Raw genomic sequence first — 14,831 nt, 5'->3', positions numbered from 1 at the left:
ATGTGCGGTCACATGATAATCACGAGTTGCCTCTAAAAGTCCGTGTCATTGTGATTGCCTTCGTGCTACTATACACAGGTCCGTAGCCAGCAATTTCAAAAGGTTTTTTTTCTGAAATACCTGTAGTGGACCTTTTACCGTGAAACCTTTGTGTACCTAGAGAAATTTTACGCAGAGGAGATTTTTTCCCGCCAAAAAGGGGTTCGGGGGGGGGGGGGGGGGGGTCTCTGTTGGTTACAGGCCTGAAACAAGGGCAGTTGAAGTTAGATGTCAGATGTCTGGTGCTGAATATTCTGTTTGTTGCCATCAGGTTTTATAGAGAGAGAGAGAGAGGGGTTAAATTGTAATCTACACACTCTGGGCGTGACCTTATTATCAGGTAAACATATACCAGTAGTGCATATGCAATATACATTGTAGAGTAGCGAAGTCCTTATCAGTGTCACTGTTAGCTCCACGAGCCTTAGTGCCGGAGGTTATTTCACAATCATATGCTATGGCAGTATAATAAACCCCAAATATATCCGAAAATAGAGAGAGGGGTAGAATAAGCCATTCAGATCGACTTACAATTTTACACCATTCCCCCATGCATTCTTTATTAAAAAACAAAGCCTTTTTAAATTTTATTCCATTTTAATACTTCTCTGTCTTACATTTTAACCTGAACACATTTATAGAATGATTTTATCACTTATATTAGAGCGATTTCATTATATGATTTTATTATGGGAATTATGTGTTCGATTTGAAGTGTGTACTATTTTATAATTTTTAACCCCTGAGGATGGAATAAAAGAATTAAAAAATAAAAATAAAATAAATATCGGAGGCAGGGTCAAGATAGCAAGTAGAGGGTGCTGGATTTGCTTTCAACTTTTTTTTTCCTCTTCACTATTTTAGTAGTGTAAAGCAGGGATTTTCCTTAAACTGGGACCTGCTGTTTAATTGAAAGATGGACATACACGACGTTATATACAGCCATAAAAATGAGAATATTCCAAAATGATCGCTGAGATACTATTTTAATTTACTGGTGAAATTATGGAAAAATTGTTATAGTTTTGAGGATGAAAATACTTCCGAAAGGCTGTGAATTTTGCACACAGCACTCAGCGCACTCCGGTTTTTCATTTATTTACAAATAGATCGCTAGAGGGCGTTATACATGTGTATTGTCATATATAAGACACCTGCATGGAATGGGTAGTTTAAATTTTGACTCCTTAGTAAAAGAATTTCATAATTCTACATGTACGTCAGACATTACAGAAAAGTACAATATAAGACAGCGATACAATTTAGTGTAGAAATCTAGACAAATGTACAAAAATCCGTATTTCCGATAAATCCTTGTGATCTAGACAAATATATTACTTATGAAAACAATCCAACAGACAATTTTCATTAGCCTGTCTGCCAAAAATGGATTTTCAACGTTAAAGAAAAACTAACTCCCACGTTAATATTTGATTTAAAAAATCGACTGACTTTTATTCTCCGCCGCTTTAAAATTATTTGAATAAGTTGATGGATCACTGGGCGAGATTGAAGTGCTAGATTACGACTGGAACCACCTTACCAGGATGAAGGTAATCATGTACTCACGTTCCTGACTGTTGTTAAAACCACTCAGCATGTTTTCTTTTTTGATACAGAGCTCTACGTCGTGCATGTTTCGTTTTGATTAAACACAGTGCGAACCTTTCAATATTGATTGCTACATTACAACTCATAGGGCTTTAGAAACATGGAGCAACTAATAACGATGGCTGTGGTAATTTTGTATGGCAACAATTTTATTTTGTCTTGTCGTCTAGAAGCGTTTTTTTTTCTTTTTTTGGTAAATCAGTCGATAAAGCTTCAAACATGAGCTAGCTTGTTTATCACTCTCCACTCAGTCTACGGAATACTCATAACTGGGACGGAAACACAAGAAAAACAGATTCAGCGTCACAGTCATGATGAAAAATAGTACCAGTAAAAGCCTGTCAATAATTTTTGCCACGATATGCCATTCCGTCTCAATGCTTTCGTGTGCCTTATGATCGGCCATGGAGGTCGCCAAGGCACTAAAATGGTGTAAAATTTTCCTCAGAAGCGTGTTTGTTTCTTCAGCGTCTCCTTTTGTATGTGTGACATTGTCGTCAGTGATTTTTTCATCCCTTGTTTTTGAAAAAGGCGTCGTCTGGCTATGGTCGTTGGCATTGTTACTAGCGGTCCAGACAGAAGTTTGCGTTGTGTTGCTTGTCTCCTTGTCGTTGTGCGGCTGATCCTTTTTCTCACTTGTCGCCGGGTGAACCTATTTGTTACCAAAATAAACAAAAAAAGCGGTGTAGATTTAAAAAAACCAAAATGACAAGTGTTTAAATGTAGATTTAAGCGTGCATGTGCAGCAGAAAAAAGGTTGTGCTTTTTACCCATGCATACAAAATTCTTGGAATCTAAATGAAGAGACTTTCTTAAAAATTTATACCAACCCCATAAACAAAAATTATTTGTCAATTTCAGTTCACTTACCCGTGCTTTTCTTTTCACCGTCGCTCTCATGCATAATATGGTTGCCAGCCAGCGGAAAGCCACCTTTCTTAGCCATCCCGGTACTGGTCTTGCATGGTTGCCACTGTGGTACAGGGTCATCACGTACACTGTCAAGGCCGTAGATAAAGACAGCAATACAATGGCACCAATGAAGTACTGGCCTGAAAGAGAAGATATATGTTTAATATAGTAACTTGGCCTAAATACAAGAAAATAAAAAATAATATGTGGTGTAATCTGTGCCTTTAAAAACTTATAAGACCCAACTGCCATCGACAAATTTGCACCCGGTTTTTCAATGTCATAGATTTGGGCAAAATAAATGTTGCACCTTTTGGTAACATATAGCTTATTTCTTCAGAACAAGGTTTCCATAAACATGTTCACACAAATAGGTTTGCAATTTTATCAAAACAGGTGTAATTACAATACAGTAGTCTAATTAAAATCCTTTCAACAGATACAGTATAAACATACATTTGAGTCTGTTTATGAATTAGAGGGACGCCCAGACTGCAAAGGTTAATAAATAAATAAATAAATAAATAAATAAATAAATAAATAAATAAATAAATTAATTAATTAATTAATTAATAACACGTCTGAAGCAAAATATCATTCAAAATTTCGGAACGAAATCTCACCAATCAGCGGCACAACTTCCGACTGGGGCGGCATGATCTCTGCTATCAACAGCATGAAGACCGTGAGCGCGAGAAGAACGGTTATCACCAGGGCAATCTTCTCGCCGGATTCCGGGGGCAAGTAGAACACTACCAGAGCTATAGAACTAATCAGCACACAGGGAAGCACTATGTTGAAGATATAATACAGAGATCGCCGCCTTATAACGATGTAGAAGGTTACATCCGGGTATGGCTCTGGGCAGCACCCGTACATGACAACATGGCGGCGCACTGGGATGTCCACGAGTTCCCATTCACCGTTGTCAACGAAACTTGATGTGTCGCCTGAGGCGGTTCGATTTGTCACATCCAGTTGGAATCCGTGGTAACTCCATGAACCGAACTTGAACGGACAAACTTGTTGGTCGTACGGGAAATAGGTGACGTCCAGCTTACAGTAGGTTTTCAGAATGTTGGGCGTTAACCAGTAGACGGCGCCATTTGGATACACGGTGACTTTGTATTGGTCCAAACCCCGCTCCTCTTCGCGGACGCTGAAGAATGATAGGGATAGAGTAGACTGACATCACAAAAGCTGGTCGCCCACGGAGAAGATCGCTTCTTCTCCGTGCCTGCTTGTTCTCCGCCATAGGCATATACATGTGCACTGTATCTTAATGTTGTTTACCAACAGCAGTCTTTGTTTACCATAATCTCTTTTTACAATAACACTTTTTTTTTTAATTATTCCTTAATAAAAATTACACTTATCCTTTTTTCAATAATATTTCAGATTTAAAAAAAACTTACTCGTTGTAAAGCGTAAGATCAGGCATCCATATTTCGGCAGTAGAAATCCGTATTTCCGATAATCCCTGGTAATTGCTTGAGTTCCACTGGAGAAACTCATCTGTCCAAAGCTAAAGAAAATTTAATTATAAAAATTATTAGAATACTTGAACATCGATGGTCCTTTCCTGTCATATAAAATTTGGCGTTGTATTTACCATTTAAGGAAGAACTGTTACGTTTTCGGTAGTGTGAGTTACACATGACCATCTTTTGCTATTCAAAAGATGTGTTTTTTTCTCCAATTTTTAGCTTTATTTTGTTTTAAAGTTTTTTATAGGTTCCACTTGAAATCGATACTTACAAGCCTCAACCACACGCTGCTTAGCATAACTTGGCTTTTTTCATCCTGAAATTATTTGAGCGATTAATCCTTACGTCCTGTATTAAAGCCGAACTAGGAAGTGATGCGTCTTTAAACTCAGGTTGTTTACCAGCGTCACGACTATAAGTATGCATAATAATAATTATTATTTATACAGTTAATTACATATAAGAACACAGCCAGAACAGCTGACTAACAGATCCATGGATCAAATATGGCCGACCCACTTGAATGCTTGTTGCGTAATCCCTGCCGGGTATCTCTCCAGTGTCTAAGCGGGATGTAAGCAGCAAGCTTTTTAGTGGGTCGCCATATTTGATCCATGGATCTGTTAGTCTGCGCGCTGTTCTGTCTGCCCTCTAAGATAGACACCACACTAATTGGTAACTGTCTGTGCCTCACCAGGTCAATGATTTGGTTCAAGGCGAACCCGACCCGCAGCAGGACGGGGTGTGAAGCGTTCGTCACTGGTCTGGCCGTGGCACTGTAGTTAGACAGGAGATCCTCTGATAGCTGAGTTTCCATGGACTTGCCCAGGCACCACGTGGTAGCTGAAGTGAAATTTATAAAGAAAGTATAAGGGGCGGATTCAGGAATATTTGAAAGCGGAGGGTCCGGGTTTTTTTTACGAATGAGAGGCCCTGGATGCGAAACCGACCCTCGCCCCTCTTGGCGTGGGGTTTGTAGCCCGCTAAAGGGCCACGTAAATTTTTGGTGTTAGAAGGGCAAACGGTGCCATTGGGTACGGTTGAGAACCATGATTCAGCTATTCAAAAGTATAATTTCAAGAAGGGAATATTGGTGAGATTTTTTCAGAAACCGAAAGCGGGGGGAGGTGGGGGGGGGGGGGTAGATATTGGCAACTTTTCACAAGGTTCTGTGTGTTTACAGCTCAGAAGCTATGGGCGGATCATAATGTCTGGGAGTGTGTGTATGTTGGGGGGGGGGGGGGGTTTGACACGGGAGCCACTCTGATTTTGAAAGACAGGGGGCTGATCTAATCATGTCCAGACCCCTTGTCATTCAATAGGACTGTACAAATAGAGCTGTACAAATTTATGCTTCATATGCCGTTTTGAAAAGACTGAGGTGTCGTGGAAAAATATGATGTCGTCGTCTTATCAACCCGACCGATTATTGTCATAGCTTTAGATCACGCTGCCCTTTCTAAAATTTCCTGTAGGGACCTTTAGAAAATTGGCCCAAAATACAACAGGGTTCCAAATAGGAATTTTATAGATTTACAGTCTTGTAACATTCCTACAGAGTCCCATGGTGAAGTCACCTGAACCGTCGACTCCTTCGACAATGAAGAAACACAAACAATACCTTTGTTAAAATACTTGGTTACAGTACGCAATCACTGTGTACATTTCACTAGAATTACATGAAATGTCTTTACCAAGTTCACTGCACAATCGAAAATATACGTAATCGCAAAACAAACATTTTGCAAGTTAAGTGCGTTATTTGTTCGGAAGATTAAAATAAAGAGTGAAATTAAATTTTTGTCGGGAGGGTATTAGATTTACCTTTAACTTGACATAAAGAAGTATTGGAATACACGTTACATTTGCCACTTAAGACTTTCTTTTCAAATGGGTGTAAGTAGACGGAGATTTTATATATTTCCAAGACGCGTTTTCCTATTTTATGCATATTAAACAGACTAACATAGAGGTAGTAGTAAATATATTATTATTATTATAATCTTTATGACAATTTGAGTCACACTAATCTAAACAAAAACCCGTTCTTAGTGCTGAACACGACAAGAAAGCCTCCAAAAAGCGCGTATAATCTGTAGCATTATATACATTGTACCTGCTTAAACGGGTTTAATAAGAATTCGACCTTTTAACATTATGCATTTACATGCTAATATATTCTTTCAAGTGCAGTGAAGTCAACAGAAATTTTGTCAAAAGCACGTATACTGTACTGTTGTTGCTTTGTAGTACATAAGCACAATCGGAGTACTAAAATCTGTAGCTCTAACAACGTGTGCCCGTTTACATTAGATTCATTAACTTATTTCAACGTTTCGTTGTTAGTTTTCGTTATGACTGTATTTTTGAAACATTAAAGAAAAGATAGTAAAACCCTCCCGTATATCTAAGTATAGCATGCTCCTCTTTGTCGGAGGGGAGGGGGGAGCATATAAAAATTCACAAGCATTTTCGGTGATTTCACGTAATGTCTTTGTTTATGGTTTATAATTCTTCAGAATACGTCGTGTAACGCGTTGTCCAACCTTTACGTATACAGCGGTGTTTGTATTTCGAATCTGTTTGTAATATTAATTCATTGGTAAATTTGAGCGGTTCCAGACATCTTTTTACTGCCAATAGACTGCTGTGCAAGTGGAGGTAATCAGTGTTAGACCTTTGTCAGCTAACTGTTAAGACGTTACTCTTACTTCATACCCCCCCCCCCCCCCATATATAGTGTACTTCACATAATAAGATACCTTGTGGACCTCTTCTAACCCTGCTCTGGTTATAACAGGCACCCGTCACCGCTAAGCTACAAATTACAGAGTTATGAGGTATACATTGCCCCCCATTATATGTAATATGACCAAGGTTATGGCAAGGATTGTGGTACAATATCTGGTGGGTCATGTTGTCTTTTAGCGTTTTGATGTATCGTCGTGCTTCGGGTTTCTTACCGTCGCATTTTTGTCATTAAGTATCACGTTTGTTGCAGCGTAGAGGTTACACACAATAATTCACTTATGCAATACAACAATCGCGTCAGTAACATATATACCCAATGTTATTACGTACTAACAGTCATCTGCGCCATACATGTACTGGGACTTTTAAATTTCTGACTAGAAATGTCACTTAACCGGATTTAAAATGATTCTCTCTTCACTCATTTCCTGATGTTCATTTTTATCAACCAGATGCTCTTCCATACAACTCCGTGCACGGCACTCACCTTGAAGTAAGACGACGCAGCCGGCGAGAAAGGACGACACCTTTGCTTCCATTTCTCGGGATGTTTGTCTAGCCCTTAAACCTCAGTTAACTTTCAGTGTAACTAGTTTCCTATGTAGTCACGATTCTGGTGAATTCCTGGTTAAGTTAGGAGATTCTTACACCCATCACCTGTGTACGTAATCGTACAATAAGCTACACTTTGGGTTTCTTTCTTCTATTCCCCCAGTATTATGTATTGAGAGTTTCCTATACGACTGTTTCTTCAATAAAAGCGTCTTAAGACCAATGGTTTTATTTATTCTTCTTGATATTGCGACGCATTGTAGCTGCACAAACATAGAATCCTGTTACGTGAAAGAGTTTGTGTCAACCTTTTTTTGTTGCGACGTATTCTTTGTGTTGAGTCATGACAGGAATATCTTTCTTAGTTCGTTGTATAACAAGTGGATTTTTTTAGATTGTGCTGCAGGGGAGGGACATTATAATGAAGTGAAGTAGGCTGCATCGAAGGAGCTACGCAGCGCCGAGTTGATAATAATAATAATAATAATAACATACTTTTATTATTTAAGAACTTATTTTCTTTTGATTATTGTTGTGCCACGTTTAATCGTACCTGGAATTTCAAGATTGATCCGATAATGACCAATATTACTTGTAAAACATATTTCTCAATAAAATATCGAGCCTTTTTTCCATTCATCTGATTTATAGCAATTGTAATCGTTGTTTTGCACGGGCGGATCCAGAGATAGTCTTTTAAATTATCTTTGTCGTTCCATCCTTCATGTTTGACGGTCTTCCAACAGAAAAAAAATAAGATGCTCGTCAATGTGAACTTGTGCCAACTTTTTTCTCCAATTGTTCCAATATCTTTCTTAATTAATCTTTCTTAATTTTATATTATAGCTCTTATATAGTATGAGGGAGTATGATTATCCCCCCATTTTTGTCACTTTGTATCTTATTATTTTTCGTTATTCATAAATGACGGTTTTCAGTCATATGGGCTTTATCTTATTTACCCTTGAGCAAAAGCAGAGCTTCGTTGTGCTAATGAACATTTGGCCGCATAAATCTAATTTTTTCTTCTTGGCAGAGTCACGCGTTGTGGCTGTATTGTTACGTAAAATAATTGGTATCGGCTTGTCAAGACGTATTCTTTGCACTAAGTCATGGCATGGACGTCTCTCTTAGTTCGTTGTATAACGAGCGATTTTTTTTAGATTGCACTGGTGGGCAGTGAAATTAAAATGAAGCGACTTATACTGCATCAGGGGAGTTATGCAGTGCCAAGTAGATTTATTTTACTTTGTCTGGTTACTACCGTGTTATCGCACATCAAATGAAATGACTGTTTTCAATCTGTCATGGACATTGTAATAATGTTCGTCTTTTCACAAGACCAAAACATTTCCAAGCAATTGTATTTGGAATTCCAATTTTATTTCAATTTTCTATTTTAAAAATTGCGACGGCGGGTCTGCTTATTACACGCCTTTTCAAATAAAAAAGGGGGGGGGCATAAGCGACTAATTTCAATAATGATCATGTCAGCAGTGTATAGAAGCTACGACATTCGACTGTAAAAAAGACCAGGAATTTTGGCAGGGTGTCTCTGAGTTGAGGTGCCTAAACACGTTAAACAAAGGGCAAATAAAGAGGAAACCCCATAAATGACAGAACCTTTTTCTAGATTACAAAAGAAAGTATTTTTGTGTGGGAAGTGTTTATTTCAGTTAACAAAAGTATTCACTCGGTTCTGCGGTTTTATTGGAGCCGTCTTTATATTTGCCAAAACGAGCTTGAGAGGAGGGAGTAAAATTATCAGCCTGTACTTGGCTCTGATGCTACTCAATCCGCTCGTTATCAAGCAATCCTAACTGCGGCAAGCAAACCACGCCGGTGTACCATGAAAATCTGACTCCCCTTAAATGTGACTCCCCAGTCACATTTTCATTATGAAAATCTGACTCCCCAGTCAGATTTTCATAATGAAAATCTGACTCCCCCTATGAAATTTTGACTCCCCCCCAAAAAAACATTCATTAATCTCATTTTATTTGAGTAAATGACTATGATTTTGTAGTATGCATAATGGATGATACATTGGCACTTTTTTGTAGTTTGCAGGTGAAAATTTTCATAAAAAAAAGAAAAATTAAAAATGTGCACATAATGAAAATGTGGTTCCCCTATGAAAATTTGACCCCCCTACAAAAAAACATTCATTAATCTCTAATTAATTTAGTATATGACTGTGATCTTGTAGAATGTAAAATGGTTGATACATTGGCACATTTTCTGTAGTTTGCAGTGAAAATTTTAATGAAATAATAAGAAAATTAAAAATGAGCATATAATGAAAATCTGACTCCCCCATGAAAATTTGACTCCCCCATCATAAAACTTCATAAATCTTATTTTATTTTGGGTATATGTCTGTGATCTTGTAGTAAGTAAAATAGTTGATACATTGGCACATTTTTTGTAGTTTGCAGTGAAAATTCAAATGAAAAAATAAGAAAATTAAAAATGTGCACATAATGAAAATCTGACTCCTCCATGAAAATTTGACACCCCCTCCACAAAACTTCATAAATCTTATTTTATTTTGAGTATATGACTGTGATCTTGTAGTATGTAAAAAGGAGGATAGATTGGCACATTTTTTGTAGTTTGCAGGTGAAAAATTATGTGAAAAAGTAAGAAAATTAAAAATGAGCAAATAATGAAAATCTGACTCCCCCATGAAAATATGACTGCCCCTCCACAAAACTTCATAAATCTTATTTTATTTTGAGTATGTGATTGTGATTTTGTAGTATGTGAAATGGAGGATACATTGGCGCTTTTTTGTAATTTGCAGGTGAAAATTTTCATGAAAAAATAAGAAAATTAAAAATGTCCACTTAATCGCCTATTGTCTCCCCTATGAAAAAGTTATTTAATATTTGATGATCATTTCAACACCTTTTCTGTGTTTTATTACTTTTTTTCTCTCAATTTTTTAACCATGTGCACATTTTCAATTTTCTTATTTTTTCATTAAAATTTTCACTGCAAACTACGAAAAATGTGCCAATGTATCATCCATTTTCCATACTACAAGATCACAGTCATATACTCAAAATAAAAGAAGATTTATGAAGTTTTGTGGAGGGGGAGTAATATTTTCATGGGGGAGTCAGATTTTCATTATGTGCACATTTTTAATTTTCTCATTTTTTCATTAAAATTTTCACTGCAAACTACAAAAAAATGTGCCAATCTATCCTCCTTTTTACATACTACAAGATTACAGTCATATACCCAAAATAAAATAAGATTTATGAAGTTTTATGATGGGGGAGTCAAATTTTCACGGGGGAGTCAGATTTTCATTAAGTGCACATTTTTTATTTTTCTTATTTTTTCATTTGAATTTTCACTGCAAACTACAAAAAATGTGCCAACGTATCATCCATTTTACATACTACAAGATCACAGTCATATACTCAAATAAAATAAGATGTATGAAGTTTTGTGGAGGGGGAGTCAAATTTTCATGGGGGGAGTCAGATTTTCATTATGAAAATCTGACTGGGGAGTCACATTTTCATAATGAAAATCTGACTGGGGAGTCACATTTTCATGGGAGTCAGATTTTCATGTTACACCGGAACTACAGTAATTGGCTACGACGTTGCTACGGCGTTGTGAACCATATACATATACAGAATGCTCATTACATACATAATATATAGACATGGTGGAAATTAAAAGTAGATGTAGAATTGAGATAGCCGTGGACTTTTGTTCTATACATACATATGTTTTAAAAATTGAACACAGCTTCGAATACATTCAATTTTATTCATTTATTTAGTATTTGATATTTCAGCATGTGAAATGCACTTCTATATTGGGTTTGGGAGTGTAATGTAGCGGTAACGTTGTGACCACGAGGTTTAAACATGTCGTAATTGCTGTTCTACCTTATTGTCATCATCATTGTCACCATCAGCGGGCCACTTTCTATAAACTGATGAATGATTCAAATCAAGTGCTTTCTGCCCAAATTGTTGGATACCCGGAAGTCGTATACCGATACACTTTCAAGACACATTTAGGTGATGTGGGACATTAATTCGTTCAATGGTAGATTGGACAATTACTTTTATTTGAGGTGAAGAAATAAATCTGAACATTGCCAGGTACATAATTTTCAAGTGGTACATTAAACGTCCAGATAGCCTTCATAATAGATTCATCCACCAAAATTAATGTGGTTTCTGTTGCTTCCCGACTAAATGAACACCACTGGTTCAGACACTATATCCTATATTTTAAAATCATGATATATAAAATTTCTCCAGAATATTCCAGAATATATTCTCATTCAGTAACACGTATTTACAACGCTGAAGTTGAATGGGTAACTTATCCGATACAAGAATGGCTTCAGTAACTTCTTTTTCAAAAAGTCTACATGGTATTACGTGTATAACGTGGGCGTTAACGGCATTTCGGGGCGTTTTAACTCAAATTTAAAAATCTCTTCTTTCATTTTCCCCATGTTCGTTTTGATCAACCTGATTCTTTTCGAGACAACATCGCGTCACTCACCTGGAAGCAGAATGGCGTAGATCGAGATGAAGGACTTAAACCTGGCTTCCATTTCTTCACCAACATTTGCATTTAACAGGTTTTTGGGGAATACTTGTTTCGCCCTTTTCACCTCAGATGAACTTTACTGGTTTCATATTCAATCACAACTTTGATGAAGTCCTGATAAAACTGGTAGTTTCTTACGCCTCTCACCTCAGTACGTACACGTATGTTAAGATACAGTGCGAATTCGAGTTTCTTTCTTCTATCATCCAAGTACGTGTATAATACAGTAACTGGTTTCCTGTGCGACTATTCCATTAATAAAGACGGCTTTTAGTCGAATGATTTCAAGGGCGTAGGCGTACAACTTCCTCCCCCCTAAAATTATTTTCTGTGAAGGTTTCTCTCAAGATTCCATGCATAGGCACTTGTAGAAATGTGTGCTTGAAACTGGGAACGCTCCAGCAGAGCGTTAGCGGAAGAAAAAAATGCATCACCATAATATAATCAGCATATCCTGCATACTGTCGGTAATCAGGTCGTTGATATGTATCTCTACGCCGTCAGAGTTCAGTTAAGCTCACTTCGTTGTCGAGCTCTAATTTTGCATCAAAGTGCAGTTACTAATTGGTTAATTGTCCTTCGTGTAATTATTTTGATTTTTGAAACTCAAACCTGTAAATATCTCATCCTATTGTTTTCTTTACATACCGATGTTACCCGGAAAGAGAAAAACTTTCCTGTCGACGCGCAACCGAAAGAAACGCCACTTTTCTGATCCACCCATGTTCTTCCTGTTCATGCTCCCCCTCCCCCCCCCCCCCCACCCCCCCCCCCCCACCCCAGTCCGTGACATCGCTGGTATCATAGATATCTACACTGTAATAAGGAGACTTCGGTAATTGTTGTGATGATCGTCTACATGTAAGGTTCCTCCTTCATATTGAATAAGCCATTAACATACTGAAGGACTATTACTCTGAATGTATACCGTCCACTGGGTTACTGTATGGTGAAATGACATGGAGATCTTTCTCAGTTCATTTTATTACGAGTGGATATTTGTCAAAATTTATTGTTTGGGAGAAAAATTTGAAACAAAGTGACCAACTGCTGCAACGAGAGTTATGAAGTGCCGATTTGATTAATTTTACTTTTTCTGGTGGCGGCTGTCTTTTAACGCAGCACAAACACTAAAAACATTTCCTAGCAATGGCATTAAGATTTCAAATTACTCATCAAAAATTAAGATGGCGGGGCCGGTAAGCAAGTATTGGGAAAAGGGCGACACAAGCTACAAATAACAATCAATAACATACCAATAGTGTCTTGCGGTTAAAACAGACTTTAGCAAAAAAAAAAAAAAAAAAAAGTAAATAAAATTTATAATAAAAGCAAAGGATTTTGAGTAGGTAGCTATGAGTTCAGGCGCCAAGGAGGATCTTTTAGAAGTGAAAGAACCTTTTTCGGACAACAAAGGAAAGTGCTTACATGTTGGGAGTAATTTACGCTCACAGAATTATTCGTTCAAGCGGTTTTGTTGGAGCCGTTTTTTCAAAAGGAAAAATGCACTGGCCGCGGGGAAGTAAAATAGTCTGCATTAATTAAGAGACCATTCGTCCCTACTTTGGATCGAACTATCTCCAAGGGGATTCTCGCTTAATTGCGATAAACTTGGGCGGCTTAGATGTCTGTCACGCCTGTTGAGTCTAATAGGGTTAATTAACTATCGTATGGCAGCTTTAGTGGGCGTCCAAGGCATCTTAGCCGCCCAAGACGGGGCTCAAAGCAATTTAGCGAGAAACCCCGTGGAGATGGACCGATCCTATTAGATCGATCTAGGGATGGGAGCCCAGTCTTGGTTGCGCTCTGCTAATCAAGTCCCTCAGCCATATAACAATAGTTATCTTATCCCAGGCGAATCCACCACGTTTTTTACGATGTTGTGTAATTAGACCTAGGGCACCAAGGGCAATGGGTCACCAAGTCGCCAGATAAAAATATATGTAAAATGGTAAAGGATTAAATAAAAACTAAAAATATTATATTTGGATGGTACTGAGAAACTTAGAAACGAAAAAAAAAGTACCGTAGTAGAAGAATATATGAAAAGAATATATCATTAGGATTTTTTAAAATGTGTAACGGTGATGGAAATGGTAATTTCTAAATCCGGCCCTAGTTACAATACAGTCCTTTCAACAATGGATCTTCTTAGTTTGTGGTTTTCGACGTTCGCAATCCAGCTTCCATAACAGAAAACGGAACTAACTCACTGCGCCGCTCGTGGCGGTGCCTTCACCATTGCTACATAGCAAACCTGTCACATCTAACACAATACGGCGACCGTCTCCCGTATATCTTACTTGCATTATTGCGTGTATGGCATTTTAGTAGTTTTCAGATAAAAATGAAAAAGTGTATTCCCTTATGTGTAAAAGAATTAAATTATCAGTCCTTTGTACTTTGTTTATTTTAATCTCTTTATTCAACAATCTTTTTATTTACATTTCATTTCCCTCGTCGAGCAACATAAGTACACAGAGGCTCGTTTGTATATTTACATCCTTTTTAATACCAAAATCCATCGTTCCAATATTGATTATTTTGACGAATAAAAAACGTATTTGTTCATTTTAATGTGTCAATACTGTATTAACAATCACATTCAGTGTTCATATTATACAGTGTCTTCAATAAACATTGTGAATCAACGTAAGATTATTACACTGAATCCACATACACGTTCAGTATATTCCCTGTTGATCATCGTGTTCCCTTTCAGCGTGTTAAAAGTGCAAATATAACTTAAAAATATCAGTATGTACATGTGTATTTGGACGAACTTGAGTTAGACTGACGACACAGAGATATGGGTGGGACAACTCTTGGTGCAGACGACGGAAATACGGCGACCTCTCATTCAAGTTCAGTCGTAAAAAATCAGGT

The 14,831-nt window shown here is 37.4% G+C and overlaps 1 protein-coding gene across 2 annotated transcripts; it reads right to left on the bottom strand.

Annotated features, from left to right (window-relative positions):
- Window positions 1-1,778: 1,778 nt before the first annotated feature.
- Window positions 1,779-12,349, bottom strand: LOC106180887 (neuronal acetylcholine receptor subunit alpha-10-like). 2 transcript variants are annotated; one of them, XM_087010312.1, is made up of 7 exons: window positions 11,898-12,349; window positions 4,744-4,892; window positions 4,321-4,365; window positions 3,978-4,087; window positions 3,186-3,721; window positions 2,521-2,702; window positions 1,779-2,302 (listed from the first exon to the last, which is right to left on the bottom strand). In XM_087010312.1, the coding sequence occupies exons 1-7, from the start codon at window positions 11,947-11,949 to the stop codon at window positions 1,898-1,900; spliced, it is 1,479 nt and encodes a 492-aa protein (XP_086866438.1). In that variant the 5' UTR covers window positions 11,950-12,349; the 3' UTR covers window positions 1,779-1,897. The 2 variants fall into 2 exon arrangements, with proteins under 2 accessions (XP_086866438.1, XP_086866437.1); XM_087010311.1 differs by lacking the exon at window positions 11,898-12,349 and adding an exon at window positions 7,288-7,643.
- Window positions 12,350-14,831: the final 2,482 nt, after the last annotated feature.

The sequence above is a fragment of the Lingula anatina genome, chromosome 4 (assembly GCF_051362555.1).
Source record: "Lingula anatina isolate TDL-2025a chromosome 4, LinAna3.0, whole genome shotgun sequence".
Lineage (NCBI taxonomy): Eukaryota > Metazoa > Brachiopoda > Lingulata > Lingulida > Lingulidae > Lingula > Lingula anatina.
This window is presented reverse-complemented; position numbering and strand designations above follow the sequence as displayed.